The sequence below is a fragment of the Lepidochelys olivacea genome (assembly GCF_965140295.1).
Source record: "Lepidochelys olivacea isolate rLepOli2 genome assembly, chromosome: 6".
Classification (NCBI taxonomy): domain Eukaryota; kingdom Metazoa; phylum Chordata; order Testudines; family Cheloniidae; genus Lepidochelys; species Lepidochelys olivacea.
Window position 1 is genome coordinate 7,964,384 of NC_140416.1, and position 18,193 is coordinate 7,982,576.

General features: G+C 62.1%; 1 protein-coding gene across 2 annotated transcripts; it reads left to right on the forward strand.

The window, feature by feature from the left end:
• Window positions 1-1,277: 1,277 nt before the first annotated feature.
• On the forward strand, window positions 1,278-16,701 carry TCIRG1 (T cell immune regulator 1, ATPase H+ transporting V0 subunit a3). 2 transcript variants are annotated; one of them, XM_084630213.1, is made up of 20 exons: window positions 1,278-1,398; window positions 5,075-5,195; window positions 5,585-5,663; window positions 6,888-7,117; window positions 8,656-8,750; window positions 8,986-9,112; window positions 9,323-9,405; window positions 9,835-9,928; window positions 10,321-10,533; window positions 11,034-11,184; window positions 11,435-11,574; window positions 11,656-11,813; window positions 12,490-12,580; window positions 12,696-12,814; window positions 13,569-13,782; window positions 14,572-14,688; window positions 14,862-14,981; window positions 15,620-15,737; window positions 15,958-16,129; window positions 16,342-16,701. In XM_084630213.1, the coding sequence occupies exons 2-20, from the start codon at window positions 5,079-5,081 to the stop codon at window positions 16,421-16,423; spliced, it is 2,520 nt and encodes an 839-aa protein (XP_084486339.1). In that variant the 5' UTR covers window positions 1,278-1,398; window positions 5,075-5,078; the 3' UTR covers window positions 16,424-16,701. The 2 variants fall into 2 exon arrangements, with proteins under 2 accessions (XP_084486339.1, XP_084486340.1); XM_084630214.1 differs by having other exon boundaries at window positions 14,865-14,981.
• Window positions 16,702-18,193: the final 1,492 nt, after the last annotated feature.

Here is an 18,193-nt window from a genome sequence, read left to right on the forward strand (position 1 = left end):
ATTTCCATACATACTATGGAAACACCGTCACATGGATCTAGCTGGAGTTCGAGGCAGTGGAGATGCCAACACCCTGGGGCAGGAATCCCACCATGCTGGGGGGGTGGTCACACAAACCTCAGGGCACAGACCCTGCTGGGAGTGTGAGTCCTGGCACTAGTGCCCTGGGCCTGGATCCTGCTTCGAGGGGGTGAGAGAGAGCTGGGAGTGAATCCAAGCTGAGCCCATGGGCAGTGAGATCCAGGAAGCCACCGCAACAGGGCCTGGTGCCCTGCTGTTACATCTGGGATCTCTGTCTGCATGGGCTCTGCCCTGTATGTAACTGGTGTGATGGCTCAGGGGCTCGGTGCAGGGGCCTTGGTGTGTGCGTGGGTGTCCAGTTGCACAGGGGCTTGTGCTCTAGGCCATGTATGTTGCCACACCAGGGTCAGCAGTGATTGAGAGGGGAGAGCACCCCCTATAGAGCACCCCCATCCCACTCCACAACATGGTGTGCAGGGTGTATGTTTTGGCCTGGAAGGCTGGTATCCAGGTGCAAAGGGTTCAGTGTTGGGGGTGGGGATTCAGCTGTGGGGTGATTTGGCTGCTGGGGAGGGGGGGATGCACGGTGGTTCTGATGGGACATGGGAGTGATCCAGGTTTAGAGGTGTGGCAGGGTTTGATGTGGAGGGATCCAGGTGTGGGGCAGGCAGGCTCAGCCTGGCAGGATCCAAGTGTGGAGGGGCTTGGTGTGGGACAATCTGGGCACAGGCAGAATGGGACCGGAGGGGAGGAGTGTCCAGGTGAAAGTGGTTGGGGCTCAGCAGAGGATCCACGTGGGGGGGGGTATGGGGCTCAGTAGGGGGGTCTTGGTGCAGGGGGCTCACTGAGTGGGTGCAGGTGCTGAGGGAGTGGGGGTCTGAATGCGGGGGGCAGGGGCTCAGCTGGGTGGTCCAGGTGCAGCTGGTTGGGGCTCAGTGGGGTGGGGTTCACCGGGGTGGCCCAGGTGCAGGTGGATCAGTGCGTGATCTGGGTGCGAGGGGGTCCGAATGCAGGGGGAGGGGGCTTGGCTGGCAGGGTCTGGGTGGGGGTCCCGTGGGGCCGAGGCTCGGCGGGAGGGGGGTCTGGATGCAGGGGAGGGAGGGCTAGGCGGGGGGAGGAAGTCCAGGTGCAGAGGGGGTGAGGCTCGGCGGGTTGAGTGGGGGGCAGCTCCCCGTACAGTGCCCCCTGCCCCGCGGCTGGGGCGCGCTTGGGGCAGGCAGCGCGGGACGGGTGCGGAGCTTCCTGCAGCTGGCGGTGGGGGAGGTCCCGGGGGTGGGTCTGACCCGGCCCGGGAGCAGCCCGCCCAGGGAAGGAGGAAGTCCCGGCCTCCCGTCTCCCTCCAGCCCAGCCGGGACGAGCAGCTGGAGCCCAGCGCAGGTAGGAGCCGGGGCGCCCCCAGCTCTGCCCCTCTGCCGGCGGCGCTGGGACCCCGGCGGGTTCGGGGCCGGGTCCCACCGCGCGGGTGGAGGGTGTGATGGGACAGCCTGGCGGGGCCTGGCCCCGCGTGCTGCTGCCGCCACTTCCGGCTCCCCCTCACCCCGTCCCGGCTCGGGGGGGGTCTCTTGTCCCTCCGCTGAGCCCCCTGGAGTGGGGTGACCCACTGCCCCCCCTTCCGAAGCTGCGGGGCTGGGGCACAGCTTGGCTCCAGGCAGGGGGTCCCCCCGCCCCCGGTGCTTGTGGGGTTCGCTGGGCATTGGGGTAGCAGAGCTTGGCTAAGGGGGGGAGATCGCCCTCCCCCCATCCCTAAAACCGAGGGGCTGGGAGTCAGCCCCCCCCCCAGGGTTTCTGCTAGAGCTGCCCTGGGTCAGAGACTCCGGAGCAATTTGTATAGTGGGGGTGCTGAGAGCCACTGAACCACGTTGTAACCCCTGTATATAATGGGAACCACTTCCAACCAGGGGGTGCGGCAGCCCCCCTAGTTCCAGCACTTATGCCCTGGGCCCGTTCCAGCGGGAGCGGGGAGTCTGGCCTAACCTGGGGCCCTCGGTAGCCCCAGCTGTGTTGGTCAGAGCTGTGATGCCCCTGCCCCTCCTGGGGCGGCTGGGGCCCCTTGAGCTTGGGGCACTGGGGACAACACAAGGAGAACCTCTGCGGTGGGGCTCAGTGGGGTCAGGTCTCTGCGGTGGGGCTCGTGTCCTGCTCTGGACCAGGCTGTGTCTGAGCTGTGGGCAGCATGGTGCCGCAGCACCATGGGGCCTGCCTATGCCCGGGGCCTGCCTATGCCCCGTCCCTGTCACATCCGTGCATCCCGGGGGGATTAGTGCAGCAGGGCAGGGCTGGGACCCCTGTGACAAGGGGGCGCTGAGGCTCGGTAACTCAGGGCTTGTCTACATGGGGATGCCGATGGCAGGCGCTATTGCAGAGTAGTGGCTCCCACCCCAGCGGTGGTCTGTTCTGGAGCAAACGTCACTTGGTTCTGGGTATATTGCTGCGTTTCTAAAGCAGAGCCCGGTGGGGAGCCATTCCCCAATAGTTATTGCTGTCAGTTTCCTGTGTCAGAGCAGGGACTGGAACCTGTGGCCCGGGTGGGCACGCTACGCACTGGGGCGGCCTTCCTCTGCTGCTCCCTTGCTAGGTGCGCCCGTGTCCTCGCTCCGGGGTTACCGTGAGTGCAGTGCTACGCATGGCAAGCCGCGCTCTAGCATGGTTGGGGTGCTGCCTTCCTGTGCAGTCAATGAGGCAGGGCATGTTCCAGATGGGGGCTAATGCTTGAGTGGGGTGGCATGCGGGTGTGGTTGAAATGGGGCGATACAAGACTTGTGCCCAGGATAGCTGGCACCCGTGCGCTCTGGCCATGCCACAGGAGTCGCAGGGAACGTCTCCGCTGTCACAGATCAACAGCATCGGTGCTACGCCCCCAGTTTTGGAACAATCTCTGGAACGAACCCTTCAGTTTGCCCAGCCCCCAAGGGGTCTCAATCTTAGTGCATGGGGTAGGCCTCAATGCCTCCTTCCGGTGAATCTCTGGGGCTCCAGCACACATGTTTCACAGCATGAGCTTTGCCTGGTGAGTCTAGCTGAACTGAACTGCTGGGAGAGACTAGGCCACTCTTCAGGGACTAATGCACCTCAGCCAGTGTTTGCAGTGACACTCAGGGTTGGCAAACCAGGTGGGTTTATTAGTCACCTGTTACATAGCATGGGGCGGCCTTAGGTCAGCAGAGAAAACTGAAGGTTAAAGCATCGATCGTTCTGGTCAGCCAGAGCCCAGCCAAGCTAGAGCAAAGGCTGGACACATGCACAACTAGGTTGATGCAAGGCAGCCTACTTCAACCTAACTTTGTAGCATAGACCAGGCCTTAGTCTCTTAGCCTGTCCTGAGAGCAAACAGTCCTTCCCCTGCCCTCTGGGTAACAACATGAAATATGGGGGAACTGAGGCACGCATGGGCTTAATTAAAAATATTACAGAAAATTCCCACTTTGTCCCATACCCTGCAGATGGAGGGGTGATTCCTAAGTTGGGTAGAGGTTCCTGCACTAGTGTGTACAGCTACTTATGAATTGCATCTCCAGTGGCAGTGTAGACAGGCCCCCAGAGAGCTCCGCTTATGGGCCGCTCTAATTGTATCCTTGGGGCTAGCACTAGGTTCTGTGGGTTCCCGAATCCAGCTGTGCCTGGTTCTGGAGGGGATGGACGTTGGCTTGGACACACTAACATCTCCCATGTACAGTGTTACCCCTGGGCTAGCATGCTGGGAGCGTGGGCTGTTCCATGGGGTAATGGTCCTCTTGCCAGCCTTGGGCCAGTGTCATTGGGAGGTGATGGAAGGAGGCAGCTTGGAAGGAACAGTCGGTGGTGCTGTCTACCTGTCTGTGAGGCTGGGGGAGCTGGCTGCGGCTGGGCTGGCTGCAGCGCTGGTGCCCCATAGAGGCAGAAGAAGAGAGGAGAGGGTGGCACGGACTAGCCCTGGGGCCGAGTCCTGCATGGCAGGGAGAGCCAGCCCAAACGCCTCCGCTTCAGAAACGTGGGCTTTTCTGCTCCCAGCGCAGCCACTGGAGTCCTGTTCACAGCGGACAGTAGCCAGTGATGCCTCAAGGTGGGCTGGGTGTGGTTCAACGCCGGGGGCTGCTTGACCCCACTCCTGGCACAGCTGGGACCCTGTGCAGGCAGTGGGACTCCCTCCCCAAGGCCGCTTGTGTTTCCCTGCTTTCAGCTGGAGTGTTGGCATGGCCCTGTTGCAGTGAGCTGGGCCCAGCCTGAGGCCTGGATCCCCTCCTCCCCCTGCCCCAAGAGCTGCTGCTGGGCCCCGGCTGTCCTCCAATTGCAATGGGGCGTGGAGGGTGCTCTGGATCCCTTAGCGAGCCCATTTGACCCTCTTCTCCAGAAATTGCTTACCTGGCAGCAAGGGTCTCATGTGCCCTTCCCTGCCCCTTGTTGGGCCATGGGGGTCTGGCTGTGTCAGCCCCAAAGGTGAGCGGCACGGCCAGCCCTGACTCAGGCGCAGCTGAGGCTGAGCTGGTCTGGGATGGAGGGGGATGGTGCTACTGGAAACTATTTTGCAACCTCTGAGGTCAAAAAAGTCCAGGGTGACTCAGCCGAGCTGCTGCCGGGTGTCTCGTGGGCAGAGCTGCGGATCCTTGTTCCCTGGGTGGGTCCCTTACGCCGCGTGCCCCCCGCAGCTGCAAGGCCATCCCTGAGGTGAGTGACTGGCTGGGATGGCTGCTGAGGTGCCAGCGGGACAGATGGCTGGAGCTTGGTGTGACTGTCTGGGGGCCAGGCTGGGTTGTCGGGGAGCTGGAGTCTGAGCCACGATTGCCCCTCCCAGCTGGAGCGGGGGCTCCTAGCCATGCCCAGAGCTGCTGGGAGTGTTGTGGCCCTGCCGCCCATCTCTGCCAGCTCCAGCTCCTGCCGGTGGCACAGACTGCTTCCTCTCCTCCCTGCCAGGCGAGGAGTCCGTCCCCACGCCTGGGCTGCCTGCTACAGCATGGCTTCCGCTGCCCCTCGCACCAGTCCCCTTCCCCATGGCTGCAGGGGTCTCTTTCCTGCGGGGCTGGGTCTCTGTGCCCCTGCCCTCTCTGCCAGGTGCCTGACTCTCCCCTTCCCCCGGCAGCGCCATGGGCTCCATGTTCCGCAGCGAGGAGGTCTGCCTGGCCCAGCTCTTCCTGCAGTCGGCCTCGGCCTACGCCTGCGTCAGCGAGCTGGGCGAGAGGGGGCTTGTGGAGTTCAGAGACGTATGTGCAGGGCGGGACATGGGGAGCAGAGGGGAGGGTCACTGGCTGGGGTGGGGTGGGAGGAGGTGGCTGTCGGGGGGTGGTTGGGAGAAGTTGGGGTCCTGGAGCAGGGGAGGAAGGGGGCATGGGGAAGCCAGGGTATCTGGTGCCTATGGGGGGCAGTGGGAATTGGGGTTTGTCACTGGGGCGCTGTTGAGGGGGGTAGGGGATGTTGGGGACCCTGACTGGGGAGGTGTCTGGGCAGCTGGTCCCAATGGGGCAGGAGTTGGGGTCCCTGACTGAGGGGTCAGGGCTGTTGGGGTGGTTGGTCCCTGCTAGCCACCCGGAGTCGGGGCCCTATGCAGGGTGGGCTGCAGCTGGGCTCTGATGTGCTGTCTCTGCTCCCCCAGCTCAACCCCAATGTCAACGCCTTCCAGCGGCGCTTCGTGGGTGAGGTGCGGCGTTGCGAGGACATGGAGAAAACCTTCAGTGAGTGCCCAGCCACCCTGGGGGAGGGGGCTCCTTCTGGGGGACAGGGGGACTTGGGGGAATATCTAGGACATTGGGGACACCATGGGGTGAGGGGAAGGGAGGTAGGCTCTGGGGTGGTGGAGAGCATGTGTGTGGAGGGAAGGGAGGGTAGGCTCTAGGCAGGTGGGAACCCTGTGGGGAGGAGGTCTCTCTGGGGTGGCAGGGGCTGCACGTGGGGATGGGAGCCTGGAGTGGTGGGATGGAGGGGGTCTGTGGTGGCAGATGCCCAGTGGTGTGGGGTTAAGTTAATTAAGTCCAAAGCAGACTGTGGAGAGTTACAAAGGGATCTCACAAAACTGTGTGACTGGGCAACAAAATGGAAGATGAAATTCATTGTTGATAAATACAAAGTAATATACAGTGGAAAACATAATCCCAACTATACATATACAATGATGGGATGTAAATTAGCTGTTACCACCCAAGAAAGAGATCTTGGTATCATTGTGGATAGTTGTCTGAAAACATCTACTCAGAGTGTAGCAGCAGTCAAAAAGCAAACAGAATGTTGGGAATCATTAGGAAAGAGATAGATAATAAGACAGAAAAGATTATATTCCTTCTATATAAATCCATGAAAGCCCACATCTTGAATACTGCCTGCAGGTGTGGTCGCCCTATTTCAAAAAAGATATGTTGAATTGGAAAAGGTACAGAAAAGGACAACAAAAATGATTAGGGGTATGGAATGGCTTCTGTATGTGGTGAGATTAATAAGATGGGGACTTTTCAGCTTGGAAAAGAGACAACTAAGGGGGGATATAATAGAGGTCTATAAAATCGTGAATTGTGTGGAGAAGGTAAATAAGGAAGTGTTATTTGCTCCTTCACATCTCACAAGAACCAAGGGTCACCCAAGGAAATCAACAGGCAGAAGGTTTAAAACAAACAAAAGGAAGTATTTCTTCACCCAACGCATAGTCAACCTGTGGAACTCATTGCTGGTGGATGTTGTGAAGGCCAAAAATATAACTGGATTAAAAAAAAAACTAGATAAGTTCATGGAGGATAGGCCCATCAATGGCTATTAGCCCAAATGGTCAGGGACACAACTCCGTGCTCTGGGTGTCCCAAAGGCTGTAACTGCCAGAAACTGGGGCGAGGGGTGTCTCCAGATGGGTCCCCGTTGGGGGCAGGCTGTGCATGGGTAGTGTTGATGGGCGCTGTGTCCCTGCTGCTCAGCGTTCCTGCACCAGGAGCTGCGGAAGGCAGGGCTGGCACTGGGGCCCTGCCCTGAAAGCCCCCCGGCCCCTCTGCCCCGTGATGCCCTGCACATCCAGGAGCAGTCCGAGCAGCTGGCCCAGGAGCTACGCGAAGTGAGCCGCAACCGGGAGTCGCTGGGCCGGCGCCTGCGGGAGCTGCAGGAGTATGCGCATGTCCTGCGTGAGGGGCAGCGCTTCACTGGCCAGCTGGTGAGTCCTCGTGCGGGGCCAGAGCAGAGGCCTTGGGGGTGAGGAGGGGGCTGGAGGGCACAGAGGAGGAGCAGAGTAGAGAGGCCTGGGGGGCAGGGAGGGGATAGTTGGAGTAAGGGGTCTTGGGGTTGGGGGGCTGGGAGGGTGTGATGGTGTAACCTGGACTGGGGGGCTGCTGAGCCCTGTTCCACCAACCAGGGTTGCCTCTCACACGGTGGTGCTGATGTCAAACTACAAAACTTGGAGAGGCACTGCACTTACACAGACATCCACAGGCAGAGACATGCCCAGCTGAGTTACTTGAATGATCTCCCAGCCACTCATGAACCATCAATAGAGAGGTTCCAGCCAATTCCCCCCAGCTTCAGCCCTGCATCCCAGGACTGTACCCGTGTTACACTGTTCAAGGCCCCCTTGGGCAGTGCAAGTTCATTAAGTAGTTTTTCACTCCCTCTATGTGGAGTGGACACACACTAGTCTTTTTAAACTGAGCTGAGATTTCCCAAGCACTTCAACTAAAGCACACTGTTTTAGGTAAAATATAGAACAGATTTATTAAATACAGAAAGATCGATTTTAAGTGAATATAAGTAGCAGGCACAGAGATCAAAGTTGATTACTTAAGAAATAAAAATAAAATAAATTTGCAGTCTTAAGTTCTACAAACTAAACAGGATTTGAATCAAGCAGTGTCTCACCCAGACCGATGGTACAAGCAGGTTACAGATCCTCAGTGCACAGCCTGGGACCCTTTTCCAGCCTGGGACCACCCTCCTCAGTTCAAAGTCTTTGTCCTCCAGATATTTCCCCTCCCAACTCAAGTCAATTCCTGGAAGAAAGAGGCCAAGTGATGATGTCACTGTCCCTCTCTTATAGCTTCTTCCAGCTTGCTTTGCTGTGACATGGGGATCAGGCAGTCTCCATTGGTCAAGCAGTCTCCACTGCATACATGCTCTCTCTGAGAAGTCTCTGGGATGGCCCTTGGGAGAGTGGATTCCCTTTAATGGACCATCAGCATGACTGGCTGGTCCTTTGTTGCAACTGAAAGGTTGGCTGGGGACATCTCACAACGTATTTCAGTAACACATGTAGCAATGCTTCATAACTTCACACACAATGGTAGCACATACAATCCAACGGTATTCATATTCAGCAGATCAAGATTATTAAAATGATACCTCACAAGACATACTATGTACAAAACTTATCATAATTATATGACAGTAGAGAATATGGTAGTTCCAGGGTGCTACTTTGAGGTATAGAGGGGCAGAATGGAAGGGAATCTGGGAGGCAGAGAGGGGATGGTTGGAGTGGGGGTGTCCTAGAGGTTGGCGATTAGGGAGGGGTGAAGTGGGTCACCCCCAGGGCTGGGCACTGGTGTGTGTGGGGAGGCCTTTGGTGGATTTCTGGGGGAGAACAGAGAGGTTGCCAGGCAAGGAGGGGGGCACTGTGGTGCCGGCTCCCTGGGGGAGGGTGAAGGAGGGGGCCCCGTTGGGCTGGGCAGCTCCCCTGATGGTCTCTCTCCTGTCTGGCAGGCATCACTGGGCTCCCCTGCCCGGCCCCGCGCCCTCTCAGACCAGGAGCCCCTGCTCAACCCGTCCATGGCACCGCGTCTCGATGTCAAAATCAAGTGAGTCGGTTCCAGAGCGGGCGGGATGAGTTACAGATGGGGCAGCAGCTGTGGGGCAGGCCCCGTCTGGGACAACGTAGGGGTGGGGGGCAGAGCGGGGCTGTGCCTGGGACATGGCAGGTTCTGTGGTATTGTCATGGATGCTGTGGTGCCCTTGGGCGCTGTGGGGCTGTTCTGCCCTCGGATGCCAGCACCCCTCCTCCCCCTTGGCTCTCTCTTCTCTCCCCTCCCCCAGCTTTGTGGCGGGCGTGATCCACCCATGGCGGGTGACCTCCTTTGAGCGGCTGCTGTGGCGTGCCTGCCGCGGGTACCTCATCGCCAACTTTGTGGAGATGGCGGAGCCCATGGAGGACCCAGCCACAGTGAGTGTGGGGCGGGAAGTGGGGATGCAGCAAGGGTGGTCAGAGCAGGTCTGGGTGTCTGTGAGGGGGGCAGGCCTGGAGGGGACGTGGGTGGATCTGAGTGGGGTGGGGATGTGGGGGTTTCTCTGGAGCCTGGGAGCATGGGGGGGGTTGGTTTGTAGGTGACCCTGTGCTGTGCTGAGGCTCATGGGTAATGTGCTCCCCTCACAGGGTGAGAGCATCACCTGGGTTATCTTCCTCATTTCCTACTGGGGGGAGCAGATCGGACAGAAAATCCGCAAGATCTCGGACTGGTGAGTGCTGCCCCCCCGCCTGCCCCGTCACCCCCCAACCACTCCTGCCCCAAGCTCCGGCGCTCTATAAGCCTGCTGCTGCCGTGTGAGGGGTCCTGATGCCATATCGCAGCTGCTCTTGTTCCTGTCTGGAGAGCTAGGTGTCTGGGGGGGTGTCTTGGGGGCAGCCCCTCCCCTACCTCCTGGTGTGGCTGCTCCCTGGGGGGAGTGGGAGCAGAATGCTGGGGCTCCCTTCAGCCGGCTGGCATGACTCCACTTGGCCATAGGACACGCAGGATTGATGGCAGTTATTTGTGCCTCCAACTCAACCCAACCCAATCCCTCCCTTCCCTCCCGCCCCCCCCCCCGGCTGTCCCGTTTCTCCATCAGATAACTCAGCCCCCCTCTCCCCCAACATACCCCCCACTCACCTGTGTGTGTCTCTCCCAGCTTCCACTGCCACATGTATCCCTACGCCGACAGGGAGGCCGACCGGCTGGAGGTGCTGAGTGGGCTGCTCACCCAGATCAATGACCTCACCACGGTGAGATGGGGGGAACTGTAGGGCGGGGGGGGGTTCCAGGGACACTCCCCAATCAATGACCTCACCTCAGTGAGATGGGGGGCTCCGGGGATGCTCCCCGCTCAACAAGCTCACCGTGATGACATGGGGGAGCTGCGGGGGTGGGTGTGTGTCCTGAGGACGCTCCCTGCTCAACGACCTCACCGCGGTGAGATGGGCGGGCTTGCGGGAGGGCCCCGGGGACACTCTCCACTCAACGATCTCCAGCGTTAAGGGTCCCAGGCTGCAAGGGAGGTGGGCAGCAGTTGAGGACCCTACCAGGGTGGAGGGGAAATATTGGGGTGGGGGCCCCAGCTGTGTTGGGATAATGGGGGATTGGTGTCTGCCCCTGTGAACCTCCCTCCCCCCGGCAGGTGCTGGGGGAGACGGAGCAGTACCTGTCCCAGGTGCTGCAGAAGGTGGTGCTGATGCTGCCAGCCTGGCGCGTGAAGGTGCAGAAGATGAAGGCCATCTACCTCATCCTCAACCAGTGCAGCTTCAACGTCATCGAGAAGTGCCTCATCGCCGAGGTGTGGTGCCCCGTGCGTGACCTGCCACAGGTGCAGGAGGCCTTGTGCCACGGATCGGTACGTGCCTCCGCCTCCCCTTCCCCCGTGCCGTGGACTGGTCCGTATCCTCCCCCGCGCACCTTCCCACGGATTGGTACATGCCCCACCCCCCCCGGATCGGTATGTGCCTCCGCCCGCCCTCCCCCACGCCATGGACTGGTACATGCCCGTCCCATCCCCCCCTCCCTCCTCACAGAGTGGTATGTGCCTCTACCCGCACCCCCAAACCACGGATCGCTTCATGCCTCCGGCCCCCTGTGCCAGTCCATGTTCTCCCCCCGTGGATTGGTTGGTGTCTCTCCTGCCCACCCCTTCCACGTCGGTGTGTCCCTAGCCTCTCCCCACCCCCTCCTACTATGCTACACTTCCCTCCATGCCTTGACCTGTCCTGCCCTCCTCCGGCTGTGCCCTAGTCCCAGCCAGCCCCTGCCTGCTCCCCAGGGGGCAGTGGGGGGTGGGGGGGGTGGGATTGGTGTTGCCTCGAGGCTCCCTGGTCTCAGGCCTGCCTTCCCTTGTAGCACAAGAGCGGCTCAGGGGTGGAGTCGTTCGTGCACCGGATCCCCAGTTCTGAGAGCCCTCCCACCCTCATCCGCACCAACAAGTTCACCACTGGCTTCCAGAGCATCGTTGACGCCTATGGGGTCGCCAGTTACCAGGAGGTGAACCCGGGTAAGGGACCCCCGGGGCCACCTCCCCATCCTCGGGTTGGATCGGAGCCAGTGCCCTCTATAGGGGAAAAGCCCCATGGCCCATCCCCAGCCCCCCTGAGTCAGCCAGTGCCCCACCCTGGGGCCAGATCGGAGCCAGCGCCCCCCAGAGGGGAAAGGTCCTGTGTCTGGGGTGTGGCAGGGTGGTCTGGGGAGGGGGAGTCCATGTGGGGTGGGAGGGCCTCTCTCTGATGTGCTCCCTGCACCCACAGCGCCCTACACCATCATCACATTCCCCTTCCTGTTTGCTGTCATGTTCGGGGACGTGGGCCACGGGCTGCTGATGTTCCTTTTTGCCCTCTGGATGGTGCTGGCTGAGAGCAGCCCCCGCCTGAGGGAGGCGCGCAACGAGGTGAGCAAGGAGGGGACTGCTAGGGTGGGAGAGGGCTGGGCTGTTATGGAGCTGTGCCTCCATCTGTCTGTCTGTCCCCAGATCTGGCGGACGTTCTTTGAGGGGCGCTACCTGATTCTGCTCATGGGGGCCTTCTCCGTCTACACCGGCTTCATCTACAATGAGTGCTTCAGCAAGGCAACCGCCATCTTCCCCTCCGCCTGGAGTGTGGCCACCATGGTCAAACACTCCAACTGGAGGTGGGCCCTGCTCTCTCCTCCCCCACCCCCCCCGGGACCCCCACTTGGTACCCTGTTCCCCCCCATGGGATCCCGGCTTGCACCCCTGCCTGGTACCCTGCTTCCCCCGCAGGACCCTCAGCTGGTACCTGGCCTGGTACCCTGCCGGACCCCCGCCTGGTACCCTGCTCCCCTCGCAGGATCTCTGCCTGCTCCCCCTGCAGGATCCCTGCCTGCTCCCACCCCATGGGATCACCACCTGGTACCCTGCTCCCATCAGCTATCCCCCACTGGGTCCCTCTTCTCACACCCCCTGCCTGCTCCCCCACCTGGTACCCTGTTGTCCCTGCGCCAGGACCCCTGCCTGCTCTCCTGCCTGGTACCCTGCTCACTACCCCCCATGGGACCCCTGCCTGCTTCCCCACCTGGCTGCTGCTCACCCCCCAGGACCCTGTCTGCTACCCCACGCCTCTTCTCACACCCCAGCCTGCTCCCCTGCCCCCATACCCGTTACCCACCTGTGGGATCCCCATCCCTTCCGTCCCATTCCTGGCTTCCCACACCTATGTGCCCCGTCCCTGCCACCTGCCCTGCATACTCCCCTGCATCAGCGCTGCCTCCCCACGTATTGCCCCACCTGCAGATCCGTATGTGCCCTCCACTCTCCCCAGCACTGACACCCCCCGTGTCCCCACAGCTCCGACTACTTAGCCAGCCACGCCTTCCTCACCCTGGACCCCAACGTCACTGGAGTCTTCAAGGGGCCCTACCCCTTCGGGATCGACCCGGTGAGTAGGGAGGGATGGGGGGGACGTGCTGGCCAACTGCCCCCCCTGCCCTGCTCCCCTCACTGGGAGCTGCGTGCCCACCCTGGCTCAGACGCCTCCTCTCACCTGGCTGCAGGTCTGGAGCCTGGCCAACAACCACCTGAACTTCCTGAACTCCTTCAAGATGAAGATGTCAGTGATTCTGGGCATCATCCACATGAGCTTTGGGGTGCTGCTCGGTGTCTTCAACCACCTGTGAGTCGCCGCTGCCCAGGGGGCTGCCAACACCCACCCATGCTGCCCACCTGTGCCCCCTCGCTTCGGCCCGGCAGGCCATGTGCCCTTGAGGAAAGGGCTACAGAGCCTGGTGCATCCCCCACTCTGGCCCCACCCTTTCCTTATGCTCGGGGATCTGCATCTGCAGGAAATCCTGGCCCTGCTTGGGGGGGAAGGATTGGCACCTGAGCCTGGGGCCCTGCCTGCTGGCAGCCATGCACTGGGACAGAGACCACTCCCCCTCAAGCCTTCCCTGCCCTGGGGCGTGGTCCCAACCCCAGTCCCTCGGGCAGATGGTGGCACTCCTCTGAGCTGGCCTTCCACCAGTGCCACTTGTCTCTCTGTGCAGGAGCAGCCCCCTGGGGCTGGCATTGGGGCTTGTGCCCAGTGCAGAGGGGGCTTGTTCTAGCCCCTTGGGGCTTTGTGAGATATGAGCTGGCCGTGCTGCCAGGCTGGGGAGGAAGCCTGGCAGGGCAGCTCTGGGGCTCCTGCTGCCAGGAAGGGGTGTGTCCGCAACTCTGCTGCGCTATCTGACTCCCCTGCCCAGTCCCCCAGGGCACACCCTGAACCCCTGGCAGCTGGGATCCTGCCTGTCAGGATTGCTGCTCTCGGCTCCAACCAGGGCAGCGGTGCAGGGCACTGGGCCACCTCCCAAGGGTTGTTGCTCCCACCATGGGGGCAGGCAGCCTGACTATGCAGGGCCTGGGCCGACTCCCCTCTCGCTGGCACACAGGCACTTCAGGCAGCGGTACCAGGTGGCACTGGTCTTCCTGCCCGAGGCGCTCTTCCTGCTGGCGCTCTTTGGCTACCTCGTCTTCATGATCTTCTACAAGTGGATCATGTTCAGTGCTGTCAACTCCCTGCTGGCACCCAGCATCCTCATCCACTTCATCGACATGTTCCTGTTCACTGAGAACCCTGACAACCACCCGCTGTATCCGGGACAGGTAACCCCAACCACAGACGCTGTGCCCGGCACTGGTAACCCTCACAGGTAACCCCAACCACCCACTGCACCCAGAACAGGGAACCCTGCCAGCTGGCCCCCACTGCCCCTGGGATGGGTAAGCCGAACAACCACCTGCTGCGCCCGGGACAGGGAACCCCAACGGCCAGCCCCCACTGTGCCCAGAACGGGAACCCCTGATGGCTGCTCCCTGCTCTGACCAGGAGGGGGAACCCCCACACCAGGCCAGCATCTGCAGCTGCTTACCACTGCCCCCACCCAGTCCGGTTCCCACCTGCCCCCCAGATCAGACCAATAGGCCTATCACATCTGGCCAGACCCAAGGCTGGTGTGGTGGGACCCAACCTCCGGATCTCATGTGCTGCTCACCCCCTGGGGCTGGGCAGAGCGGGGTCACTGTCCTAGCTCTGGGTCTCTTGGTCCCACACCCAGGGCGACCCCACGTCTGCCACCCTTCCTGGGCACACAGGCAGTACAGCCCGGATGGCTGGGCCCTGGAACCAGCTCCTCAGTTAGCCCCTTTGGGGCAGGCTGGGGCTGAGCCATGTGCTGAACTGGCCATTTGACTCTGACCAAAGCAGGAGAGCTACAGAGCTTTGCAACACAGAAACCATCCTGCCTGCGGCCCCGGGTCTCATCTCCCCCCATGGGCCCTGGGGCTGGGCAGCCCCTCCACAGCCAGGGCTCACTGCCCGTGCTGGTGTCGGCCCCCAGCACTGAGCAGCAGCCACTGTAAAAGTCCGTCTTTTATACCCTCTCCCCACTGCAGGTGACGGTGCAGAATGTCCTGGTCGTCCTGGCTCTGGCCTCTGTGCCTGTCCTGCTCCTGGGCACGCCCTTGTACCTGTGGTGCGATCACCGCCGCAGGGGGCGCCCACGTCTTGGGGTAAGGGGCTGGGCGGGGGCCCCTGGAGGGCTGGGCTGGTGGCAGGGTTGTGGGGCTCTGCAGGACCTCTCCAAAGGGAGCTGCAGGTGCTGTGGGGCGGGGCGGGGGCTGTGGTCAGTGGAGTGTGTCCCCCCACCCCCCATGTTTGATGTGTGGCTCTGGGCTCTGCACAGCAGGGCCCACCTGGGGACGCCGGGGAGCGTCAGCCGCTGCTGAGCTCGCAGGAGCCGGGGAACTCGGTGAACGTTACGGAGGCCGACGTGGAGCCTGGCGGGCATGGCCCTGAGCCTGAGGTGAGATCCCCGTGGCTCTGTGATGGCTGGGGAGGGGGATGGGTTTAACACCACTGGGTGCCGGGACAGTGAGTGTCCCTGCTGTCCTGCCAGTCCAACTCAGCATGGGGAAGCCCCACAGCTTCCGATCTGTGGGACTGAAATGTACCTGCACTGGGTGGGGGCAGGGCCATTCAGAGGGGGTGGGGCTTGACCAGCGGCTGCCCATCCCCCCAGCATGGCACAGAGTGGCCCCGGAGTGGAAGGACAGGGTCCTGGGGTGGGCAGGAGACCCTGAAGCTATGAGCATCAGGGACGGGATTAGTCCCCCCTCCCCATCCCAGTCTTCTCTCGCTGCACAGGGGGTGGAAAAGGGCACTGCTGATTGGCTGGGCTCCCATGTAGCCTGCGGGCTGTCCCCCCGACAGCCAGCTGAGTGAGCTCCAGATGGTATGTGTCTGCCCGAGCCCACGGCAAGGGGCACAGAGAGCTTATGGATGGGCCCGGGGTTAGCTCACTGTGCCAAAGCTGGAGGAGAGTGGTTGGACGTGGTGCCCCGCTCCCCCTGTGTGGTGCTGCCCTACGCCCTGCGGCTGGGCATGGTGCCATGGCTGGGTGCTGCCCTTCACCCTGTCCCACTGCTTTGGTGTCTCCCGCAGTTTGAATTCTCTGAAGTCTTCATGCACCAGGCCATCCACACCATCGAGTATTGCCTGGGCTGCATCTCCAACACGGCCTCCTACCTGCGCCTGTGGGCGCTCAGCCTGGCCCATGCACGTGAGTCGGGGGGGCGGGGTGTTCTCACAGCCTCCTGTCTGTGCTGAACTTGGCCCACAAATGCTTTGTGGTCCCTCATGCAGACCCCTGGAGGGAGGAGGTGGGAGGGAGGCCTGTGAGGGGCAGGGTGGGGGGGCTGCAGGGGAGGGAGGTGAGGTGGGGTGGCAGGTGTCGGTGAAGGGGGGCATGCCCAGCTCTGACCCCCCCAGTGCCCCTGCAGAGCTGTCGGAGGTGCTGTGGACCATGGTGATGCGGAACGGCTTCCTGATGCATGTCTACGTGGGCGGGGTGCTGCTTGTGCCCGTCTTCGCCTTCTTCGCCGTGCTGACGGTGGCCATCCTGCTGGTGATGGAGGGGCTGTCGGCTTTCCTGCACGCCCTGCGCCTGCACTGGTGAGCCCCCCATCCCCATCCTCCCAGCGGGGGGAGGGGGGAGCGGCTTTGGACTCTGGGTTGTGGTGGACGGGCGGGTCTGTGGTGGGTCAGCCCCTGGGTATGCCCAGTGTTCATACCCAGCACCTCCCTTGGGATGGGGGAGGCCCGTGGTCAGTTGTGGGGGGTGATGTCTGCGCTGACTCCCCCACCCCCTCCTGTGTTGTTTGCAGGGTGGAATTCCAGAACAAGTTCTACGTGGGCACCGGGTACAAGCTGAGCCCCTTCGCCTTCCCCGCCGACAGCTGGGAGTAGGGCCAGCCCGGCCCTCGGCACCATGTGCCCCCCCGCCACCCCCACCTCAAAGGGATGGTGCCCCCTCCCACCCTGTCCCAGGGCAGGGGCCTCTCTTTGGGTTTGCATCTTCTACACTGGCCACTGCTCCCCTAAGCCTGGTGCTGTTTCCCCTCCCCCACCCTGCCCCTCCCCTCCCCTCTGGTCTGGTGCTGTCATCCGCTGTCTGCGGAGCCTGGTGCTCCCTGCCTTGGCACAGATTACTTTTGTCCTGTCTTTTGTACAATTAAAGAGTGAAACAGCCCCGTCCCTGTCAGTGTGTAACTGTAAACCACTGGGCCTCTGGTGGCGCTCACGGGGCCTGGCCAGCTGAGCTCCCGGCTCTGGAGCGTGAATCTGCCCTGCTCTCGGTCTGGGCAGCTCTCCCAGCAGATCTCACTCGAGCAGCACCTTGCACAGCCCTCGCTGCAGTTACCCTACACTGGCACCAGCTGCGCTGACTCCCCTCGCTAAACTGGTCCAGCACCCCTGGGTGTGAATCATGTCAGACCAGCTGGGGCCAAGGCTCTGTTGGTTGCCCCCTGGTCAGCACTGGCTGGGAGGGAGAGGAGGGGGGAGCTGAAGGCAGCTCCTGCCTGAGCGGGCGGGGGGCAGGATCTGACCAGCCATGTGCTATGTGCTCTGGGCACCGCCCTGCCCTGTGTCCTGGGCATGAGCTGTGGCTCCTGCTCCTGGGGCAGTGCTCAGGGCTCCCCCTGACACCAAAGGCTGGTGCAGGGATGTTTAATGGCCACAAGCTGTGGAGACTTGTGTGGCAGCTCATGGCCCAGGGGGCCAGCCCTGCAGCAGCGGAGAGGGAGGGGAGCCCCGCAGCGCTGCCTCGAGCAGCTGGCTAGGATATGGGGAGGCCAGCCTGGCCAGGAATACTGTGAGTGGGGAAGCAGGGGGGCTCCTAGCGAGGCTCTCAGGCTGGAGCCTGCCTGTGTCACGCTGCAGCTGGGTCTCACCATGGGGCAGCCATCTGAGTACTTGGGAGTGGGGGTGAGTCAGAGTGGGTCCTATGAGCCCCGCTACCTATCACTGCTGCCCGTAGTTGAGGGCAGGGGGGCTGGCACTGTAGACGTTGAATGGGTGGAGGCTGGCAGGCAGTGGGTAAGGTGCCACCCGTGGCTTGGCCCCGACGTACATGCTGTGGTAGGAGAGGGGCTTGTACAGGGGGGCCCCCAGCTCTGGCGGGAGAGGGCGCCGCATAGCTGAGCTGTCCTGGAAGCCACGGGCTCCGGTGAGTGGCACGAGTGAGGGGTTCTGGAGCTGGGTGGCCTCTCGCAGGAGGGTGGCAGGGAGCTGCCCCCTGACACGGCGCCGGCCCGGCAGCCCTGGGGAGAGAGTAGAGAACGAGGGCAGGTCACAGCCACTGCAGGGCTGCTGTGCCAAGATCCCCAAGCCCTGCCTCTGCCAAAGCCCCACCCTCTCCGTCAGCTCTGCCCCTGCCCCCTACCTCAGCCAGTGCTAGAAGCTGAGCCCAAGAGCCCCAGCACCCGTCTGTGGCTCCCTGAGCCCTGCCCTGCCCGCATGGCCTGCACAGCTGCACGTGGTGAAGAGGCCCTGGGTGGGGCTCCTCCAGCACCCACAGCCCAGCACCTCCAGCCCCGGTGTGTGCCCAGCCAGCTGTATGTAACAGCCCTGCCCCCGCATGCTCTCCAGCTGGGCTAGGGGTGGGGGGAGCACCCTGGTGTCAGAGCTGGTAGCCCTGTGGGTGGGGGTTACCTTTCTGCATGTCCTTAAGCTGGG

Excerpts from the sequence above, each read along its gene's own strand:
- TCIRG1 (XM_084630213.1), top strand. The coding sequence starts at position 5,079 with ATGGGCTCCATGTTCCGCAGCGAGGAGGTCTGCCTGGCCCAGCTCTTC. Across the intron at positions 9,113-9,322 it reads CCATGGAGGACCCAGCCACA|GGTGAGAGCATCACCTGGGT; the intron begins GTGAGTGTGGGG and ends CTCCCCTCACAG. Across the intron at positions 15,738-15,957 it reads GCTCAGCCTGGCCCATGCAC|AGCTGTCGGAGGTGCTGTGG; the intron begins GTGAGTCGGGGG and ends GTGCCCCTGCAG.